Raw genomic sequence first — 24,099 nt, forward strand, 5'->3', positions numbered from 1 at the left:
AACAGTAACATAGGTATCCAAAAATCATAAAATTTATTTCACAATAAAGTTTTGGGATATGATAACCACTAGACAATATCTTCTATCTACTTCATAAAACAATGGAATCCCCCAGAATTCATTCAGTAGTATAAATACAGTCAGTCAAGCAATCATCAAATATGAATTGTCACATAGTTAAAATTTCAAACCCTGTTTTACAGGTTATCTTATAGTGACATTTCTCTACAATATGATCAAAACTCTGAAAACTGGTGGAACTTGGTAGGTTGTCACAATGGCTAATACAAATTATCAACTTGTTAAAATAATTTCTCCAGTTTCATACAGCAAATATGATAGTGTAACAAACCCACTTAATTTCTAGACAATATGTCTAATAAACCTTTCAGATGGTAATGTGTTTTAGTGATTTCAGTTTTAAATTCTGATGAAGAAAAAAACTTTGGGTAACTGAACTCGTTTTTAACTCATGATCCTCTATTTAAAGTAGAGGATTGTGGGTATATTCAGGTTCCTCAAATTTTTATTTCTTCAGTATCATTTATTTGATGAAATCTTTCACTCGGCAAAATATCAAAAGTTTGTTGCACTTATAAATTGTTCACATTTTTTGCCCGTTCTATCTTGTCATAATTGTGCAACAAATAAAAAAAACAACTGAAAAAGCTTATAACCTATTGTTGAAATTAAAAGTTCAAAATAAAATCACTTTTAAAAGATTAAGAACATAAATAAAACTATGAAAATCACATTTATTCTCTATTTAGAATTAAAAACTGGCCAAAGAAATTAGCGATACCAAGGATGATGATTACACTGTGAATGGATATAATAGAGGAAGTCAATTCTTTCCTTTTCCATTTTATACACATGTATACTAAGCTTGGGAGTGTAAAAATGTATGCCAGACCACAAAATGCTCCAGAAAACCTGGAAAAGAAAGAAATCTTTGCATTAAGAGACATTCAAATTCTACTGGTAAAGTTGATATCTACCAGGATTCACCTTGTACATTCCAATACATTTCAAATTATGTAGATTAGCTGGTTAAATATTCATAAGTATAATTGTCAAAAACATTGAAGAATTCATGGAAGAAATATGCACATAAAAATAGATGTCGACCATAAAGAAATTACAAGGTGATATTTCAAGATGGATTGTAACAACCATATTTGGATGTCAATCCAGCACATTAACATATTTGGGATAAAATTACCATAATTATTTCAAAACAAGCAGCCTATCGGCTGAGATAGCTCCGCTGTTAGCAATGCACATTTCAATTAAAGAACTGAAGACATCATTAGATCAAAGAAAGCTTAGAAAGAACTCCCGTGTGCTGAGAGAGTTTTGGAGACACATTAAAAATTAATTCAAAATTACTTATACTTGAGATATTGATGGAATAGCTGAAAACTAATTATGCAAATAAGGTAACTAATATGAACAGATTTAAGTGTAAAACTAATAAGGTCTGCACAATGTACCAAGTTTCATTGAAATGTGATTAGAACCAAAAAAATATTAATTATTATGCTAATTAGAGAATTAATATGAACAGATTTTAACCCAAAATTAATCAGACTGTTTATTGTCCTAGAGCATTTATGTACCAAGTTTTATTCAAATGTGATGATCAATACTTGAGATATCAGTATTAATTAATTATGTTAATTAGATGATTAAGAAGCATAAATATTTACCAAAAACTAATATGGTGCATAGTCTTAGGTTCATTGAAATGTGATGGGTACTCTTTAAAAGTTTTATTGAAATCCAATGAGTGGTTTTTAGACATCATAGAACAGCAAAAAATTAACTAATTATGCAAATTAGGTAATTAATAGGCACAATTATTTATCCCAAAATTAATTAGGTCTCTGCATAGTCCTAGAATATCTATGTCGCAAGTCTCATTGAAATGTGATGATTAGTACTTGAGATACATGTATCAGGTGAAAAGCTGAAAATTAACTAATTATGCTAATAAGGTGATTAATATGCACAAATATTTACCCAAAAAATAATTAGGTCTCTGCACAGTCCTCAAGTAACTATGTACTAAGTTTCATTGAAACGTGATCATTACTACTCGAAATATCAAAAGCTGAAAATTAATTAATTATGCAAATTAGGTAATTAATATATACTGATATTACCCTAAAAACTATCAGGTATGTGCAGTGTCATATGACACCTATGTACCAAGTTTTATTGAAATGTTATGATTAGTACTTGAGATATCAGTGGAAAAGCCGAAAATTGATTAATCATTATGTAAATTAGGTAATTAATAATATTAACAGATTTTTACATAAAACTAATCAAATCTGCGCATTAGTTCAGAGCATCCATGTGCCAAGTTTCATTGAAATCCAATGAGTGGTTCTTCAAAAATCAGTGGAACAGTCATAGAACAGCTTAAAATCAGTTAATTATCATGCAAATTAGGTAATTAATATTCATAGATTTTTACCCAAAACTAATCAAATCTGCGCACTAGTTCAGAGCATCCATGTGCCAAATTTCATCAAAATCCAATGAGTGGTTCTTCAGATATCAGTGGAACAGTCTTGGAACAGCTAAAAATCAGCTAATTATCATGCAAATTAGGTAATTAATATTCATAGATTTTTACCAAAACCTAATCAACTCTGCACATTATCCCAGAGCATCTATGTACCAAGTTTCACCAAAATTTGATTAGTGGTTCTTGAGATAACAGTGGAACAAAAAAAGTGACATACATACATACATACATACAGACATACAGACAGGGTAACTGCAAAGACTCCCTTTTGTGCTTCGCACACGGGAGTCAAAAATGAACAATATGAATAGTATCAAAGCAATCGGACTTCCAGTTTTTAACAAGAAGTCGAAAATATCACTTTTTACCAAAAATTACAAAAATATTCACCAAAATTAGAGAATTGAAAATATCATCACAAAATGAACAAATCTGAGAGAGGTCCACATGTAGTACCTATATATGTAATATCAAAGCAATCGGACTTGCGGTTTTTAACAAGAAGTCGAAAATATCACTTTTTACCAAAAATGACAAAAATATTCACCAAAATTAGAGAATTGAAGATATCATCACGAAATGAACAAATCTGAGAGAGGTCCACATGTAGTACCTATATACGTAGTATCAAATCAATTGGACTTGCGGTTTTTAACAAGAAGTCGAAAATATCACTTTTTACCAAAAATGACAAAAATATTCACCAAAATTAGAGAATTGAAGATATCAACATGAAATGAACAAACCTAAGAGAGGTCTACCCAAGGTACATATACACCAAGTATCAAAGCATTCAGGCTTGTAGTTTTCAAGAAGAAGTCGAAAAAGTAAAACATTGACACGGACGACAGACGACGACGGACGATGACGACGACGGACAATCACTCATATGATAAGCTCCGCTCGACAAAGTCGACAGCGGAGCTAATTAAGGTTGACTACCATATTTGGACATTCATCACAGTGACACTACTGTATTTGGAATAGAATTACTGGATTTCATTTCAAATTTACATAAATGACTTATGTAAGCATGTATTTGGGATATTACCATCGGCATCAGACTACTATAATCTCATATTGAAAGAATCACATGATAACAAAGTAAATTTACTAGAAATAATTTTTACCTGATAATAGTTCCAATTTGTGGAAGAAAAATGGCAAATAAGACACAAATTGCCAGTACACAGATGTTGAGAACTCCGACATGAATAATCCTGAAATGAACAATGGTATTTGAGTATTAAAATGAAAGAACGCCATAATTATTTTTGTCATCATTTTGGTATTTTTCCAGTTTTTTTTGTTAATTGTGAATCAAATGGACATAAATTTCTCATTGGCTACAGTTAATGATCAAAATTTTAAATATTATAGACAAAATTATGTGGGCATTAATTTGTGAAAAGTGATGAAATACATTTAAAATCGATTTTTGAGTATGTTTTAGCATTGATGATGATCTGAAATTTTTACACTATCTAGAAAAGAGTGGGTAAGAAAAAGCAGAAGAAAAAAATTTCACTCAGAGTGGCCACAAATCTGCATCTATACTTTAACGATATGTTCACACTTTCTCTTACAGTAGTACATAGCTAAAATTTGCCCAAAGATAGGTTACATGACAAATACTGAATGCAAAGAGTTTCCAAGGTGACAATGAGTATGTGATTTCTCCAAATTATTATATCTCACACATAAGGCATCCATTTAGTTTAATTATCTTTAAAAATACAAATCGCAGTTGCATTACACAATTTTAACAGGCACTTACCCAGGGTACACTGCACCAAACAGTGTATGCATAAATTGTAACCGGAATATGTAAATTAGAAGAGGAAAGACCGTGATCATCTGAATCAGAAGACATATCCTAGCAACAAATGCCATCACGTCATTACTTGGAAAATTATCAAGTAGATTCTGGAAATTGAGAAAAAAAAAAGGTTTTACACAATTGGTATAAATTATTTCCTCTCATCTAGTATTCGGAATTTTCCATAATATTTGGTAAAGATAGATGAATTCAATTTGGTTATCTATTTTATAATACAGTCATAGTGTATTTTACAATATATGCAAATTCACTGTCACTGTTAAATGTTCTCACATCCACTAAAATTCAATTAATATTTTGTTGAAATAGTACATTCAATCACACTGCCAGGGGCGAATTCTGGTTTTGAGTTCTGCCCAACACTATAATATATTTCATGTAATTTCTCAAGATATTATACTGCGACTTACCGCTTCAATACACTCTTTTTTGTTTGGAAATGAAATATAAAATAATACGCCAACCCATGTATATGTCAAAGCCACCAGTATATATGATATTGATAAATCACGACCCTACAGATACAATTTGTACATGAAGAACTACTGCAGGGATTATTTGTAATACAATATCATATGGGAAAAGTGCATTAACTCTTATCAATTATGCACCATAAACATGATTGCTTCAACTTTACCCACAATGCACCATACAAATGGATGTCATGCTTTACCCATAATGCACTATTTACAGATTTCAGAATGATGTTTTTAGCTTTTGCTCATCACTAAAACAATCTATCCTGTTATATTTCAATTTGAAATTGAATCATTTGTTTTAAATTCAAGAAAGACCGAGTAAAAGACAATGCATTTTGCAAGTCTACAAGTTTTTGAAATAATCGAATATACAAGGGTATATTAGTTATCTGAACCATCATGTTGGCATGACAACCACGTATTGTTATCACCATTAACAGGAGTAAGGGTTAAGCAAGCCACCAACAGGAAAGTTGGAAACCAGAAGAAAATCATAATTAATCACAAAACTTTGAGTTGATAAAGTAATATTAATTAGAAGAAAATGTTTTTTGGAAAATTTGTGAGCTTTGAATGGTTAATTCTTGGCTTTAATTATTTTATTTAGTAAGCGCTTATTAATTACTGGTATACAGAATTAACTCGCAGGATTAATTAAACGTGAGGTTTCCTCCCAATTATAGTGTCTCAAATCTAAAATGTGAAACAGGGCACTTTATTCCAAGAAAATGGCAACTACTGTAGACAAAAAAAAAACACTGTCCGATGAAATTAAATATTTGAGTTTAAAATATTGCATTACTTGGGTGTCAATTAAAATTAAACTGAGAGACAGTCAGCGTGAACCAGTCATGTAATTTGTATATCACTAAATATTAATCAGTTATATAATTATACAACAATATTTGTTTGGAAACTTAACAACTTATAATGGCTGGGGGAAATAGAAGAATATTAGTTTGTGCATTAAACAGTGCTGAACTCAATACTTTAAGTGTATGAATATTACACAAACACCATACATTGTATATAACAATGACATAAAAAAAAGACCATGCAAGTAACAGTGAAGGAACCTGAGTGAGAAGTACTATACAGGTAATAGTAGTCCTCAAACTTACATTATTTTCAGGTTTCTTCTGATTTCTTACTATAGACAATATGCAATTATGTATAAAATATGCCAGGGATAGTGTTCCAGTTAGAGCAGGAAAAAATACGCGCACTTCTAGAAATTAGAAGATGTGGTAAAGCATTAAAATGATAATATTTATAAAAGATGAAATATTTATAAAACCTTATAGAGTCATAGCAAGGTACACAGTTAATAAGATGGTTTTATCACTAAAACATGATGTCTCAATACTAGTATCAACTATTTATTTGAAGCAACTGTCGACTGTGTCTACCTTCACCCATGACTCAATGCGTGCAAAACACGTTAGTATTCAAGGCACTGAGAAGTTGTCAGGGACAGTGTGATCTTTGGCAGTTAAAATATCAAATTGAATGTGAATTTCAAATTTTATTTGACCTGTAGAATAAATTTTGATTTGCTTGCTGTTTTACTGTAAAGCAAATATGGTAGTACAAATAACACAGCTTAGTAATTAGCGACAGAGAGAGATAGCAACATAGCATATTATGCATGCTAATCAATATCCCAAATCTGATACTGACTGTTACAAATAACAATAGTGAGAACACCATCCATTAACTGTATACTGCTAAATGTTAACAAACCAACCATGAACAATTAGGATTATAATACCAGTTATATATTGAAATCAAGTTATAACAGGCAGAAATCATCATTAGGCAAAAAAGAGTATACTTTCAAAATATGAGTTATATTTTATGTTTTCCAGAATTCAGCTGTATTTGTGCCTTAATGATGAATAATCACAATTGTTACATGGTAGATTCCAGTTATAATTTATGCCAACATCTTACATTGTTTTCTGGATGTTTCTGTCCTCGCAGTATTGACAGTATTCCGTTATGAATAAAATAAGCCAATGCTAAAGTACCAGTGAATGCTGGGAAATACTGACGAGCAACTGAACAGAGAATTATGACATAGACAAGCAATCAGCATCTAACAGCTATACATATTCCTCAATAATGCCAAATATGGTGTTCTATTGTTCTATTAACTCCATATATGGAATTTAAATATCTGGTATGAGTAATTAATGTTAATTGATTCCACCATCAGCTGAGATATAGTCAATTATGCTACAACCCAACCTGATGTAGAGTAAACAGCCTGTTGGCTGAGATAGTTTTGCAATGCACATTTCAATTAAAGAACTGAAGATATCATTAGAAAATGAACAATATGTATAGTATCAAAGCAATTGGACTTGTGGTTTTTAACAAGAAGTCGAAAATATCACTTGTTACCAAAAATGAAAATTTTTTTTACCAAAATTAGAGAATTGAAGATATCATCATGAAATGAACAAATCTGAGAAAAGTCCACATGTAGCATCTACCGGTATATATGTAATATCAAAGCAATTGGTCTTTTGGTTTTTAACAAGAAGTTGAAAATATCCCTTTTCACCAAAAATATTTACCAAAAAAAGAGAATTTGAAATTTTGACATGAAATGAACAAATCTGAGAAAGAACCATCCAAGGTACTTGCATATCAAATTTGAGAACATTCTGGCTTGCGGTTTTGAAGAAGAAGTTGAAATTGTAAAGTTGACAACGACGAGGGACAATCAGTAATATGAACAGCTCTGCTGTGTCGAATTTTAACTTTTAAAACTAACTTATAAAATCACTTACTTGGAACAAAGAATTTTGAGTTTGGTGATGTGAATTTCACATTAATTCCCCAGTGTGCTGCCTTCACCGTCACAAAGGATAAAATGTAAATAACGCACACAGTACCTATAATGGGATAGAACGGTAATCATTATATAAACGCATAACACTTGCACATATGCATGGTGAAATTGAAATAATTAATATGTATTTATTTAATTTCATATAAACCTAATTATTCACAGACTTGAAAAATTTAATGACTCGGTATACAAAAAATAGAATTTTTGGTTTATATGGTTTCCTATTGGAGATTCACTTTTAATAGATAATATTTTAATATATAATATTTTAGTCTACTAACAAATAATTACAACTTTTGATAAAAATCGTTTAACAGAAGCTGCAACAGTTGAGATGTAAATACAATCTTTGTTCATATGGTACATAAAACTTTGTGCAAACTGTCTATATACTACATATACTTCTACCATGCAACATTTCATTGCAACCAACATCATGGTATGCTGTATCAGAAAGGCATTCAATAATCAATACGGTAATCAGGAATTATTCATGTCATTCTCACCTAGTGCATTGAACTTCGTGAAGAAAGTTGGAGACTTAAAATTTAAAAGTGGGAACAGCAACACACATAGAAAGAAGGGTATGGTCAAAGTCTGCTGCCAAACTTTATTAAAAACATCTTCTGAATTGTGTTCCACTGCTGAAAGTATAAACAAGATTAAAATCATGATTAGACAATCAAACATTGGCAGAGTTTAAAATGATTACTGATTATACTAAGGTGTAAGATGGGTCCAGCTAAATTTGAACAAAAGACTATTCCTGGGAATCAGCACCAAAGTAATTTTGTTACGAGTACATCATAAAATCTACCAGTTTTCATTCTTATTTTGTAGTGTAATAATCAGTAAAATTGATCTTCACATTTCACAACTAAATAAATGTATAAAACACCATCCTGAATGTGTTGTAGTTTTGTGATATAATGCAGTGATGAAACAAACACAACTAAAGGTGTCTGGTACATATCAAAACAATCAGGCTAACAGTTTTGGGCAAGACAATAAAACATTTAATGTAAAAGTAATACTGAACACCAAATCTGACATACGATAATAACCCAAATAGGTAAAATATTATATATGATTAAAAAAACAAATTAAATTCTGTATTGGTAATAAAAATGTTAATAGCGCTGCTACATAATAACTTACCATTACTACTGGTATCTAAAGACAGTAATGACTGGGTTGTCAGACTAAGTGTAATATTTGTTGAGGGGGTTGGTGGTACGTACGGAGGAAGACCAGGACACAAGATTCCATCAGTGACATTACCTGAGCTGGACATATTTACATGGTTTACATCATCTGAAAAAGAATTCAAAATTGTCCCTGAGCAAACTGCAATAAAACTGTTTCTACTCGCTGAAGTAGACTGCACAAATAAAAGAATCACAGAATACAGCACATACCAAGCAATCATGTATTGACACTTTCAATAATTATTTTTCAACCAACAAAATTTCAATATAGAGTTTATTATTTTACTTACCATAAATAAATTTGACACTATGGTAGAGAAAATTGGAAAGCAGAACCCAGTATACTATCATGGCACCCAATAGAGACGATAGAGAAAAAAACACACTACAATATTCTCCCCATTTCCCAAGATAATGATGACAGACGTCAGAAAATTCTAAAACTTCTCCTTTTTGTTCTGTAACACAAAAGTCAGGACTTACGAAGTGATATTAATTAAGGGCACAAATTTTGCCATTCATTAAAACAAAATGACCGCCAGGCAGCCATTTTGAATCTGATCTTAAAAACAAAATGACGTGCATCAAGGATGCATATTGTAAAATGTATGAAACAAAGTTTGAGCAAAATTTATCCATAAATGACCAAGATCCAGTTCCGAAATATCAGAAATGCTTGATTTTGATGACTTTTCAGCACAAAAATTGGTTGTCATTCAGCTATCTTGAATCAGATTGTGCAACAAATGATGTGCACATGTATAATATCATGTATGATGTATGCAGGAAGTTTGAATGTAATCAGTCCAGACATGTCTAAGATACATGCAGTGTTCTCCCCAGAAAAATGTATCAGAGTGGCGGCTAATTTGCATATAATTTACATATCATTAGCATTTGTCTGAAGATAAAGAAAACAATAATGACAGGCTTGCATGGATGAAAATGTGTCTTTATTTTTTAACAAATTTATGTAGAAGATTAAATGAATCTGCTGCTGTGTGATTTCTATGTAATGTTGATTTTTCGGACTTTCATGGAAGCCCAGTGATCTGCAGCTTTTGAGAACGCCGTGATTTTCTTTGCTTCCCACTTCTATTAAATGACATGGCCTTCTTGTGCATCTCCGAGTGTGCGTGTTTATCGATAGCATATTTCGTAATAGTTATACATGGCATAGAATTCCATACCAAAGAACTATTTCTGGATGTTTTTAAGTTGAATTTTCCACATATGTGTCACAGCATTCCTAAAAGATAAGAAATAGGAGCGAATCAATACTTGTATTTAAAAAATATCGTCACGATCAACACGAAAATAAACAAATTGCCGCCATTTTGAAAAGTCGCTAAACTTAAAAATTGCCACGATAAACTTTACCCAACTATTTCAAAACACAATACTAGTATTAGTTACTTTGATAAATCGTAGCCAACAATTTTTGAACTTCCAGAAAGAAGGTCGTTTCCAAAAAAATGTTTCGACGATCGGCAAAAAATGAAGCCATACAAAAATTTACTAAACTAGGTCAAAACTCGCTTCCAAGTAAAACGCTACAAATAAATACTTGTTTTACCTTTGCCATCGGATGTTTCTCTCAGCCACGTATATTTTGTTGTCCATTGTGCATCAAATCTAGAGTTTATTTTTTTGCACTTTTCGTTGTAACATCATCTTGGACACGTTTAGTACCACTGCCGACAGGGGTACCGGTGACCGCGTTGCTGGTGGGTTTATCGCTCGCAACCAGGGGCCCAGCAGGGCGTTCTACGCGGAACCACAACGTAATATTTCTGCTGTTTGACATCGTTGCTTCTTCCAGCCAAATATGCTACTGAGAAAATACTAGCTATTACCCCAATTAAATAGGGCGAAAGTGTTTATTGTCGAAGTACGAAGCTGTATTAGTCCATTGTCTTTGCGTAATCACTGACATGTTTCCATTCACACCTGATTTGGCTCACAGTACCGGACGCTGATGACGCTGACTAACAGATTCGCACGTGTATTAACAAGCTAAAACAAAGAGTAACAGGAAATGCCACAGAGTAGCGGGCAATCTCTCAGAGTAGCGGCATAAATAATGGAGTAGCGGCCCCGCTACGCTAAAACGCTTTGGGGAGAACACTGACATGTCCAGATGCACACACACGCGCACATAGAAGTCAATCCATAAGTCTGTTTTTTTTTAAACTGCATCAGAGAACAGGGACTAAAAATAGATTACTACAAATGAAAATAAAGTATTCAGTATTGAAAATCTGTCTATAAAATCAACCATTGAATCAACAGACAAGGTTGGTACAATGCTCAAATCATTAGTCACTGACATTCAGAACAGCTTTTTTTTTTCTGAACCATGCTATGCATAATGTTGATGACTTACCTACAGCAGCAACTGAAGACACAACTCTATAACATGTGTATAAAGTAAGACCAGCCATAACAATAAGTATAACTATACCCAATATCAAACCGGCCTCACCAATGGCCCAAGGCATACTGAGTAATGACGTTCCCATCATAGTGTTCCAGACAGAAAAGCTAAAAACAAACCACAGAGAAAGGCAAGATGTGAAGCAGGAATTACAAAAAAAACAAAAACAAGAATACTGATAGGTATTTTTATCTATCAAATACAAGTGTCAATTCACTATACAGTGATATGGTTTTTAATGTATTGATGATGTTAATACAAGTAAAATAGTAACTTAACAGTTATTACAGTTACTGATATGCTACCTGTAAAATCATTTAATGTAATTTATGCGTAAGTCTGAATAGTGACAATTGCCATCACTTTCAGATTTAGTTATTAGAGAGAATAGTTGTTTCACATGATGTTATTGCCTCAATAAAAACATATTGAAAGTCACAAAACCGATATTTTAAACATATACATACATTGTAACAATACTTGATTGTTTTCCCTTGGCTGCTCTTCCAGGCAAGAGCAAAAAGAACGACGGTGGTACGATGTGATCTGGTATTGCCTACAAATTAACAAAATTGAATTTGAAGATTTTTTTGCATATGGGTGTCCCATAGATTCATAGGGAACCAAATATCACACAATGTTGTCGCATATTTAAGACAATGTTGTCATCTCAAACAGTTGACATTTTATAAATTTAACTCTGTTTCATCGTACATGAATGTTTTTGGATACATGCAAACATTTAATGTGAAACAAAACCACCATGTATTATTTTCATGCACAAGTTGACTTGAAACTGTGTCTTTTAACCGAATAGGTCAAGCCAGTTATAAACTAATCAGAATGCTGGGTGGTTCAGTGAAAAATATCTTCGAGTTTCCTATAACAGCCTATTATCAAAGCAAAGTTAAACAATTCACACTAGTCACAACATAAACATTGTACTCTTGAATAGGCATCAGTTACTATGAAAAACATGCAAGTTAAAATTTGACTCATTTTCTCAGGAAAGATTGAAAACATTCCAAAAATAACACAATAAATAAGAATATTTACAGTAATTTGCATTCGTTATTATTAAGTTTCTAAAATTGTAATCAGAACCAGTAGCCAAAAAAAAATTGCATGAAGTTGGTCCAAAAGTATCAACAAAAATAAGCATAATATTTCATCAAAATTATGGCAGGAAAACTTATGGTGTCCGGGGTGTTAAAACTTACCAAGGTATCATCTTGTGGTGGTGACAATTTACTGTAATACTTATATCTACTATAAGTGGCAGATGCTCTCTGATGCTCTTCAGTTGTAATTTCAGAACTATTTATTGAACTACTGCTCGGAACGTAGTGAAATGGTTTCCTAAGAACATAATGAAGAGATTTACATGTACAGAAAAAAGTACATTCTGCTCGCTTGCTAGGCAACATACATATTTTGGAGAATGGTATCTTTTCGGATGGAGAAGTAAAGCTGTCAGTTCTTTGTACTGTTCCTATCCTCAGTGCACTTAAAAGATATTTTAGATACCCTTATTTTGTCAAGTAAATATAAAAGAACATTGGCTGACAGGATATGGGTTATCACTTGACATGAACAAAATGAAAAGCATGTTTGCAGTTTTTTTGCAAACAGAATTATTAACAACAAATTTCCTTCCAAAAAAAAGTACTTCGTCAATAAACTATTTCATTTTAAAAAAGTCATTTAGCTTTTATTAGAGTAACAATATGAAATCTTAGTAAACCTTAGTACTGTGTTAATGCAACTAATGCTTTTGAATGTACTGTAAAATAACTAATTTTCACTGGGCTTAAATTTCACTGATTTAGCATTTCAGGTACATTCAGTGGGTTTTAAATTCACTGTTTCGTCATTTAGATAATGTGTTCTATGCACTATTTTACATATACACTGGGTTTTAATTTAGCGCATTTGCCAGTCAACGAAATTAGCAAAATTAAAACTCAATAAATAATTAAACCCTTTTACTGTAATAATTTAAATGACCAATCTTGAAAGACATATGACAAAACACTGATATTGAAAATACAGTAGTAAGGCAGCAAAAAATGTAGTGTTCATATAAAAAATGTTGAACTTCAACTTAAATGAGTCTCAGAATCGGCCAATAACTTACAATACCTGCTGTACCACTAAAATCCTAATGATATTGCTATGACAACAAGTAAACTGAAATGTTTTCTATATTATTACCTAGTACGTGAATAATCATCTGTTGCAAGAGACGAAGACCTGGAGGACTTCCTCTCATCTGTGTAACTGGATTGCCGGCCATTATTATAACTACCAGCTCTTGAAAGTGAAGATTGCTGGCCATCATTATAACTACCAGCTCTTGAAAGTGAAGATCTACCAACGCTTCCAATAGTAAATATCTTACCAGAATGTCTGGAAAAAAACACATAAACAGTCTGATGCCAAGATAGAGCCTGAAGACTGTGAAAATCTTTGACCAAAAAACATTATGGAAGTGTTGGAAAGAAATATGCAGACCCAGATCAATTTTTTTCCAGGACATCCCAATCGTCCACACACACGTTTTGGCATGTGCCGACTCAGTCCCAAGATCTCTAAAGTGATATAAACTAGTGGTGTTTTAGCAATTGTTATGTACACGGGCAGGTGAACACTGTCTAAATCTCTACCAAGGTACTTTGTCGTCAATTTCCTGTTGCCACCCTGCACCCCCCCCCACCACACACACACACACACACCATTACTATCATTTTCCTAACCAAAATCAACAATAACAACAACCCAAATCAATTGTGTATGCTTCTCTTGAGGACACCTATAGTTATCTAGAGTGGCATATACAATTGAATTGAGAAGCTAGAGAATTAGGGTTAAGGTTAGGGACACAATGAAATGTCTTTCAATCTACAATGTTAGTTTGGCTAATAAATTATCTTAGTTAGCCACCAACTATTTGAACTGGGTTGTCAATGGGTAACTGGGAAAAAAATTTAACTTTGAGGGCTGGCCCTTCATTCCTGGTGCTTTGGTTTCAGTTCACAACACCATGCTTTCAGATTACAGATTAAAATATGCAAGGAAATGTATGGCTTATGTCACTGAATCCATTGTATATAGAACAATGACCTTGAAATCACACTAATTAACACTTTTCTCTTCAGTACATTTTTGGTATGGATACTCCATGGAGTCACAGTCAAGCTTAGATCAAAGGTACCAGGATGGTTGCCGCTGTTTGTACATAGATCAGGGAGTTTATTTGCCGAACGGACCAAGGAGGACAGTTTCCGCTTAGCGCAGTGAGGATTACGATGCATTAGCATACTACGGACGCCTTCGACAGCATTCAGTGATTTTCGTGACAATTCTAGACAAATTCTTATAAACAAATATGGCAACGATCGATAACGCGCACGAGTTTGACTACGATGCTGAAACTGCTATAATTCAGAAGACGTAAACGAAATCAAAGAGCATATTACAGACAAAGAATTGTTTTGCATATGCTGTAAACAAAAAGATTGCTCGAAAACAAAAAATGCAGCGATTTTTTACCTCCATGCACTGCCATAGGAAGTAGGGCATACACGGGATATAAACTTCAAAAAGTGTCATTTCGAACCTCAAAATTCAGTCTCAGGTACAACATGGTCTATGTCATGCACCATTGCAAAGATCATTAAACAAGCTTTATTTTGGACTAAAAAACAGTACTAGCAAGGTTTCGAAACATTACCATATTGCGGATTCAATAATACAATGGAAAATTTTCTGAAAAACGAAAAATTACATAAACTTAACAAGAAATTCTCTAATTTCCAAAATTCCAAAGTTCTCGTTCTCACAAACACGATTCCTCTATGTAAAAAATATCTGCGCATGCTTTATGTCCTTTAAGATTTACTGTGACACCGTAAAACAAGACCTTGGAATGTGTACTGTACGCAGCAACGCTTGAGAGTAAATGACGCGTCAGCGACGATCCTGGGGTGAAAGGACGATAAGACAAAGGGAATTATAGGATTAAACTTGTCTAAAACAAAAGAAGTTTAGAAGGATTATTTTGGCTGTGACTCCTTCTCTTTTTACCTCCATGGATACTCACAGTCCCTCTATAAACAGGTCAGTGGGTACTACATTTTTATGGGACTTTACCTTACTAGTTTTGGAACCTAACAATAGTGTATTACTGAATAGGGATTAACTACTTGCTGGGTTTTATTTTCACTGATACTATGCACACATTGCATACGCAAAGCTAACAATCGTTGTTTCATTACAGAGCAAAGCAGTACATTCTAAACCTACTGAATAAGCCTGCAACAAGGAGGGGGGGTTGTGGGTAGGATTCACAGTCAGTTCGCCCCAATGCACATTCGCCCCAGACCAGTTCGCCACACAGTCAGTTCGCCCCAAAGTCGGTTCGCCCCAAGTTTACTGGTGTTCGTTTTCGCGGTTATGCGTGCAAGGAAATGTGGTTTTGAAATATTTTAAAAATTATACTAAAGTAAAGCCACATCGAAGGACGCTGATCGCCGCGATTCATGATTGTAGCATATCGCCCGAACCCGTGCTGTGCCGTGTGCTATGATCGCAGACTCGTTTGACCTATTAGTCCGTACGACACTCTCCGGCCCGATAGATTTTATAATTGGCGTTCACAGGTCAAAGCAGCCAGCAATCTTTCCGTTCAGGCTTCGATGAGATCCGTAAACTGGACGAGCTTTGAATAGTTTATCGAAAGGTCGAATCGATCTTCAACGAACCGTTTCTCAAACATCGCCATCTTGGATTATTCTATTGAGCAATAGGGGTTGTGTCGGCTTGGCTAGTATATTATATCTGAAACCAGTAAGCTTCATGATGTTCCTACCAAACAGTGCTTTTACGTTCATTTATTATGTTTTCTTTCTTGCAAGTGACGTGTATGTACAATAATATCGTAACACGTAAACCAGAATCAATCATTGAGTTGTTGCGTGTCTTGGTTTTGTGTGTGTGGTGGGGTGTTTTTTTGTTTTGTTTTTTGGGTGTGTGGGGAGGGGGGGGGGGCAACAACCGGATTGCTAACTTTATTGGTTGTTCGAAAGTACGAGAATACATAACATCGAAGTTCTTAAGTGTACGATAATGTAACGATTATAAAATACATAACATTGGTTCATTCATGTTTGTAAGGCAAGCCAGGGGAGATAAGTCAATCGAAAAAGGGGCAAAAAATCGCTATCACAGCGCATGGCAAAAAAAAGGCAAAAAAAAGGCAAAGTATCGCTATCACGACGCATATGGCACGACACCGGTTCGACTCTTCGGGCGATATGCTACAATCGCGGCGATCAGCCTCCTTCGATGTGGTTTTTACTTAAGTATAATTTTTAAAATATTTCAAAACCACATTTCCTTGCACGCATAACCGCGAAAACGAACACCAGTAAACTTGGGGCGAACCGACTTTGGGGCGAACTGACTGTGGGGCGAACTGGTCTGGGGCGAATGTGCATTGGGGCGAACTGACTGACCACCGTGGGTAGAGTGTAGGTTAGAATTAGATGGGGCCTGAAGGAACTCCTTCCAAAACAGTGTTGTTATACTTGTAAATGACTACCTGTATTGTTACCACCGAAATACGGGTGACTATTCAAAACAATCTCAGTCTCTTATTATTCCATTTTTGTTAAACCGCGGGTCTGGGTGTATAAAAGGAAAGATGGCCGCCACTTTTCAGTATGCAAATGACACTCAAGCGTGAAACATCTCTTCGGGGTGCTCCGCAAAATCACTCTTTTCGGCAATCTTAACGCCTGTGGTGCTTTATTTTCATGTCGTACACAAACATGAATATGTCCGCGATACAACTGCGATGTTAATTTACGAGTTCGGTGCGATATCAGTGTGATTTCCGCGTAAAAGCGACGGAAAAGCATGATTCAAACAGTCGTTTTGACTGCTCAAACTGGCTGTCAGTCATGGGTTTATGTAAATGTAAGGTGTTAGTCCCGAGTTGTTTGTTCAATCTCTAGGTATGTTTATGTAATTACGGAGTTGATCATGTAAGTGATATCGTGGAGCTAATAAGAAATGATATGCTGTGAGCTGTTTGTCCGTCCGTTCATCTCAGGGGACATCGTCGGCGCTCCGTGAAGCGGTCCGATCCGAGCGAGTGCGAATCGCACGAGCTGGGGTGTGCGCGAGAGGGGAGGGACTTTGCGTAAACATACCAATAATTTCTGTAGTGTGTGTGCGCAAAGAAAGACATTCGCGGTTACAGGGCTGGGAAAATAAAAAAAAAATGGTTTTCACTCTGATATCGATGAAAAGAGTCGAGGGAGTCCCAAATACGTCCCCGACAAATTTCTCTTCGTTCTCGAAATAAATAAATTGAAAGGTCTCACAAAAAATTATAATGTTCCCTGAAACATGTCCCTGCAGTGAAATATTTAGCCCTTTTTGTCACGTACTAGTATGAGCCGCACATATATTCATGTATATTTGGCGTCGGACCCGTGCCGCACAGCCGTATACGTATAATAAAGTTTTTTTTTGTTTTTGTTTTTTTGACGTTGCATAACGTCATTATTGCCTAGACGACAAGACACATTATGGCAAACGTTGTAGGACAACTACATTGTGTAGGTCATTCAAATAAACTACAGTTATTTCATGATGCAAGTAATTGACAATACGGTAGTTCTCTTTTTGGAATATTTGTTGGCCCTGAAAAGGGCCGTTTGGTTCGTTTGTATCAATGAAAGACACGTATTTTTCAGTACCAGAGATGACCCATATAAGGCACGCCTGGGAGATTGGGATACAGTCCGCGTATCTGTCTTACAACACACTCCGGCATCACTTCTCTTTGTGTTACCACAACGTCATCAGCCCTCATAAGTTGTGACTTGCGCTGGATGTATCTTTCGTCAGTCCACGCATTTCGTCGTCCGAGCATCGTCCAATACTTTTTGTATAAACGACGCCTAATAGCAGCGTTGTTGTCACACGGACCCTGGCCATTTCCCAACCAATCTTGCCTGTTTGTTGTCACACAAGGTTGACTAAGACAAAACCGACACTCGTTTTGCCCGACGACTCTCTCAACAACCAGATCAGGCTCCAACCCACTATCATCTAAATCTAGTTCTTCCTCCGCCTGGTTCTCGTAAACTAAATCCCAATCAGAGTGGGAGAATAGAGCGCGTATCGCGGCCTCTTGTGCTTCCGAGACATGTATCGTTATTCTGTGCATGTTGGCTGTTACACGGTAAAGGTGCAATCAAATGTCCCGCCAAACACGTACACTTGACTTCAAGTACGCGAAGTTCTGCTATGCTTCCGGAAACAAGTGCAAATGGGTATAAACAATAGTTTCCCTTTTTGGACAATACGATTTCATGATAGTAGACGTTAGAAGTGTGAGACAATATCACCTTGTCAAAGCCAGCTCCAGCATTTCCGTGGTAATATTACTTCATATGTAAATTATAAAACTGACGATACAGATTTATGTTGGTACATTCAACGCTGACAGCCACTTGCTCACTCGTCATATACGTAAACCTCTTTCAATTATTCAGTTTTTTTACTTACATCATTTTTTAATCCTTTTTACTTCGTTTTTTTATAATATAATTATAGTTTTTAAAGTTTTGACACTTCAACAATTTTTTTATTTATATTTACTGTTATTTCGATTTTTTTAAAACACATTTTATATATTTTATAACGTGCACATTTATAAAAAAAAAATGGATGTTAGGCCGTCTATGACTAAAGAAGCAATCAAGGCACGCAACCAACGAAGGCAACGTGACTCAACTATTCGCGGTCAGATAGAATTTTCCGCTCCTTCCGCAGAGGAAAAGAGGTTACTGCTAAACAAATTGTCAAATCTACGGTCTCGAGTTGATATCGTCAGAAATGCAAATTACTCGATCCTGAGCGAAGTTATCGACTTCTTTCTCATGAACCACAAGGTCAGCTCGGAGGATTGCCGCCCTGATGACGGTAGCAAAAATGGTGCAACTTTTGACGGACCAGTATATCAGCTATGCCACGAAACTAAAACGAATGAAATGATGTTTTTGAGTACGGTGACATCCATGCGTAATCTGACGAGTACCATCGAGCATCATAGTCGTACCTGTTCAGATAACCTAATGATAACGGACAGGACTTGTATGCTTGGTCACGCAGCGAGACTCCATTTTCAGTGCAATTGCAAGCATGCATTTATTTGGAACTCATCACCATACTTGCCAAATGGTAGACTCTTGGTAAACTATAGGTGAGTGAATTCTCAATTAATAGTATTTCCTCTAACATGTTTTTCGCAGTCGTTTATTTATTCTTTTGTACTTCAGTTCTTTGTGTTTTTATTGTATTTTTTTGAGTCATAATTATTATTTTATCACGTTGCAGAAACAGCGTATTTATATTTACTCATAACTCGTGATTTGCTCACACTGCGTATTGTTATATTTGTTTCGTGACTTGACACTTATAAATGAGCATTGCTTGCAATGTACATGTACAGTTATTAGTAAATAAACACGAGGACAGCTAGAATCCCATTTGTAAAAAAGTGTAGAATTCGTACGCGTTTGTAACTCACATCAAGCAGCAATGACTGACAAACACACCACGGTTGATATTTTTAGTTTCCATGTTTACACGCAACAACAATAACGAAAGAACTATTCTTTCATATTTACTAATCAGACTGCTGCATGGATTCTATGCATCCGGCATGAGAGAGCAAGAGTACAAAGTGATAGTGGATGCCGCTAATATGGGAGTTATAAAGAAATCGTACAGGAAATCATGTAAATATCCACTTTCTAAAATAATGACCGTAAACATTTGTGTTTATAATATTGCATACACCTGTACAACGATATATTTTATAACACGTCCACACAACATTATATTATCTGATACTGACCTGTATACTTTTTGTTTATGTCTACAGTTTTTCAGAATTACCAAGTACATGTTTCTGATGCCGCAAATGAATCCATGCAGGATGCTTTACATGAGGTATGAAATTAGAGAAAACGTGACCACTATATATTCATGTGTACATCCCGTTGTGTGCAATATTATTACATCAGCTATTGATAACAAACCGCCATCTCATAATGCAACAGTTATATTATTCAGTTATCGATAATATAAGGTAATTCAGATGTGACCCACATTTCTCATCTATGCAAAAATCAATTTATGTTATTAAAGGAATATGCTTCGGAAGACCGAGAGACAAGACAAGGTATTGACATCGTGTCGGATGCCAGACATGGCACAAGAAAAAATTCAAAACACAGTGATGTAGTGTTCTTGGGAGACATGTACGTATTAATCCATGGACGATTTGTGTATTGTTTATAACAAGAGGGATAGATTAGTAATAACTGTGAACAGCTAGCTGTGAACATGAAACTGTTGCACTTACCTTTGTTGGCATATCAACTCGAAATACGTATTCGCGTGATATTCTTTATATGTTATGAATAGTATTTATTAAAACATAAGTACATCCTCAAACTTTAGTGTGATTTACAATATATTGCTTGTATATATTGTTATTAAAATATCTAGAACACACAAATGCATCCACAAAGAGTTGGTGACTAAACATGACGATACATGCAGCCAGAGACACGAAATGGTTGGAGTTAGACGGTTTTACCAGTGGGCAGATGACGAAGGTACAGTAATATTTACATGCTGATTTAAAACACGATTCATATCTATTGTGCCAGACTGCAACGAAACTCACGTCATTCATATTTCTGTCTATTTTACAGGAGTACCAATATTGGTTCATGGCCACGACAAAAACATGTCCGTAAATAAATTCCTGAGAGAGGAACGCCCGGACACAGTCAGTAGCAACGACACGTGGCATGGTAAATATATTACTTACATTACAATCAGTTGCGTATACATGATTTAATTTCGAACACTTAGCTATATATTAAGATATTGTATTACTAAATCAAATAAATATGTTCATTGCCTAGCTACCAAAGAAATTGGAAAGAAAATAAAAAACATAACCAAGGGCGCTGCAAGGAACCATAACAAAACATGGCACAGAGAATTGTCGGATAAAGGTATGTCTTACTCTTGATTTGTGGTTTTGAATCGTCAATATTGAATAATGTTATCGATGTTAGAACATTGTGACTTATGTGCAATGTATATATATATATATATATATATATATATATATATATATATATATATATATATATATATATATATATATATATATGTAATTCTTTTTTCTTTATTTTAAAAAGCTGCTTCCGTAAAGACGCATTTTTATTGGGCCATGAAAAAAGCTAAGACAACACTTGCAGGCAACAATAGGGACAGGGATGCCGCCGCTGCCGCACTGATAGCCAGTCTCGAAAATATTGTCAACCACTACCAGGTACAACAATTTATCTACAGATTTTCAACGTTGCTTTAAACGTCGAAGCTAAAATAAATGTTGACTTTTTACATATATTTTTTTCATTTACTTCACAGAATAATCATGCTGATTGTGACTCTGCATCGAGGTGTCGCACACAAGCGAACTACGAGCCGTCATTCACCATAATGAGAAGCCCTGTTGCTATTAATTTATTGCAGAAATTTATAAAACAGACTTCTATATATAGAAACCCGTTGAGTTACGTGGATGTAAGTTGTGCTTACTTCACGATTATAATTAATACAATATTTATTTACAAAATCCACAATTTATTTTCTAAGCGATTCATATTGTTATTATTTCCAGTGTATAGACACTCACTATGTTGAGACATTCAACAGTGTTGCGTTACTTTACCACGACAAGAGAATCAACTTTCAGCTCAGGGATTCCTACAAATTCCGAAGTGATCTCACCTGCCTTGACTGGGTATGTAATTGCGTCCGCATCGTTACCAACTCTAAATTATTGCGTTTTCTGTTGACACTGGCTAACAAATCTTATAGTTACAATTTAATTATTTTCTTCGACAGAATGAAAATGTTGACCGCCCTGCTACGTCTGTGACTGTGGGACAGAATGCAAGAGCGCCGAGGAGGAGGTCGGGTAAACGAAACCTGACTTCGAAGACGTATATTTGGCGTGCAAATATTTGGAACAGATTGATGCAGCAAATGTTTTAGACAAAACAAGTAAAACATAAACGATGTAAAGATAATTTTAAATAAAAAAATACATGTACAGTTAATATAACAGAGTAGTCCATTGTTTTATTGTGCCAGCCATTTTGCGGAAGAACAATTACCATGCTGTTTTGATCTGTTCAAGTTAGAAGTGGTGAATGGAAGTTTCGGTCACCATTTACCACCCCGACTTTTCGGCAACGGATTTTTGCCAAAAGTTTACTTATAACTATTTATTCATGATCCGCACGTTGCATGTTCGATGTATCTATATTGATTTACTCATAACTTTGTCTATTTAGATTTTTAATAATAACTGGCTTGTTGCAACTACGTACTCATTATATTTATAAATAAACCCACGGCAACATAGCACAGTACGTAGTATGAATACATCGCGCTCGTAACGTACGGGTTGTGAATTAATAAATACATTGTATAAAAAGGTCGCACTTGTAACATATTAGTACAATAGCAAGAAAGCAAAGGCATGAGCTCAATTCAGAGAGAACCTTACAATGCCGTAACGCCATTTACAGAAATTGTGCTTTACAGTCGACCACGAGCGAAACAAACACAGAAAACGGCTTTCAAAAGAGTGCGTAGGCCCAGTGAACGTCGAACAACGGGATTCAGCAAGTCCTTTCAAATCAGATAATAGCGTAATGCATGATGTTAGCTTACGGAATTAACGCCTTCAGTTGAAATGATAACAGCTGTATACCAAGTAAACAACTGGGCGGACCATGCAAATTACATTTCCCATGATGCACTGGTGCAATTCCTGGGATTGCGGAGCCGCGCTTTAATTACGATCACAGACAAGCTTGCTTACGATACGAATGCAGAGGAGTATAGGTAAATACGGAAATCACACCATGAATCAATGTACCTCAGGATGAGTATGTACATTGTGTAACCAATATCACAGAGTATTTCTAAACACATATATAGTGTTGTGACCTGTTTACGTACCCAGCTGGTGATAAATTAGAATTCGCGACATCGTCATTCCTGGGGGAACAGTCGTCCGCTACATCGTTCAAATCTACTTGAATCGAAAGCAATGGCTTCCTTTCTGCTTCCGTTGACCCGCTATACATAGCCAGTATACTGTCCCACGCTGATATGTCCTCGGAACCACGTACACTAAATCGACAGGGAAAATATCACCGTACATCGATCGGAACTACCTTTCCCCGATCGCCATGTTATTCAGCACGTGACTCAATAAAGGCACCCTATCTTGAGAATTAGTTTGTATATTGTGTAATCACTAACATTATTTGTATAACACAATTTTACGTTTTTTTAAACAGTTTTAGTTAATACTGTCACTTCAGTAAAAATAATAAGCGTGACTATTACACCTGGCATTATAGTAAATTGCTGTCGTCTTGGAACCCGCGATCTCAGATAACTGTCACAAACTGCGTTTGGTATTTTAGGAAGTTAAGTGGTCTTCTCGAATCTTTGGGTTGTACCATTTTATTTATAGGAAAAAGTGTTTCACTTAGAAGGTTAATTCATCGCTAAAAAAAGCAAATGATACGGTATTTATCATTATATCATCGAAAAT

At 34.9% G+C, this 24,099-nt stretch overlaps 2 protein-coding genes and 1 long non-coding RNA gene across 4 annotated transcripts; 1 reads left to right on the forward strand and 2 right to left on the reverse strand.

The window, feature by feature from the left end:
- Positions 1 to 10: 10 nt before the first annotated feature.
- LOC100368113 (neutral amino acid transporter 9-like) lies at positions 11 to 23,744 on the reverse strand. 2 transcript variants are annotated; one of them, XM_085503102.1, is made up of 14 exons: positions 23,496 to 23,744; positions 13,575 to 13,769; positions 12,581 to 12,719; positions 11,828 to 11,916; positions 11,310 to 11,467; positions 9,214 to 9,381; positions 8,874 to 9,029; positions 8,222 to 8,359; positions 7,654 to 7,758; positions 5,977 to 6,083; positions 4,787 to 4,891; positions 4,314 to 4,462; positions 3,667 to 3,756; positions 11 to 933 (listed from the first exon to the last, which is right to left on the reverse strand). In XM_085503102.1, exons 1-14 carry the CDS (start codon positions 23,621 to 23,623, stop codon positions 756 to 758), a joined length of 1,905 nt encoding a protein of 634 aa, XP_085359228.1. In that variant the 5' UTR covers positions 23,624 to 23,744; the 3' UTR covers positions 11 to 755. The 2 variants fall into 2 exon arrangements, with proteins under 2 accessions (XP_085359228.1, XP_085359229.1); XM_085503103.1 differs by lacking the exon at positions 5,977 to 6,083 and adding an exon at positions 6,809 to 6,915.
- Positions 9,860 to 10,861, reverse strand: LOC146738079 (uncharacterized). The gene is made up of 2 exons (XR_014930318.1): positions 10,500 to 10,861; positions 9,860 to 10,172 (listed from the first exon to the last, which is right to left on the reverse strand). It is a non-coding gene; the product is annotated as an uncharacterized LOC146738079 (long non-coding RNA).
- LOC146738080 (uncharacterized) lies at positions 18,793 to 22,590 on the forward strand. The gene is made up of 11 exons (XM_085503104.1): positions 18,793 to 19,638; positions 20,073 to 20,176; positions 20,323 to 20,390; positions 20,589 to 20,701; positions 20,952 to 21,061; positions 21,161 to 21,262; positions 21,377 to 21,469; positions 21,659 to 21,792; positions 21,891 to 22,046; positions 22,144 to 22,266; positions 22,371 to 22,590. Exons 1-11 carry the CDS (start codon positions 19,100 to 19,102, stop codon positions 22,518 to 22,520), a joined length of 1,692 nt encoding a protein of 563 aa, XP_085359230.1. The 5' UTR covers positions 18,793 to 19,099; the 3' UTR covers positions 22,521 to 22,590.
- Positions 23,745 to 24,099: the final 355 nt, after the last annotated feature.

The sequence above is a fragment of the Saccoglossus kowalevskii genome, chromosome 9 (genome assembly GCF_978046115.1).
Source record: "Saccoglossus kowalevskii chromosome 9, keSacKowa6.1, whole genome shotgun sequence".
Lineage (NCBI taxonomy): Eukaryota > Metazoa > Hemichordata > Enteropneusta > Harrimaniidae > Saccoglossus > Saccoglossus kowalevskii.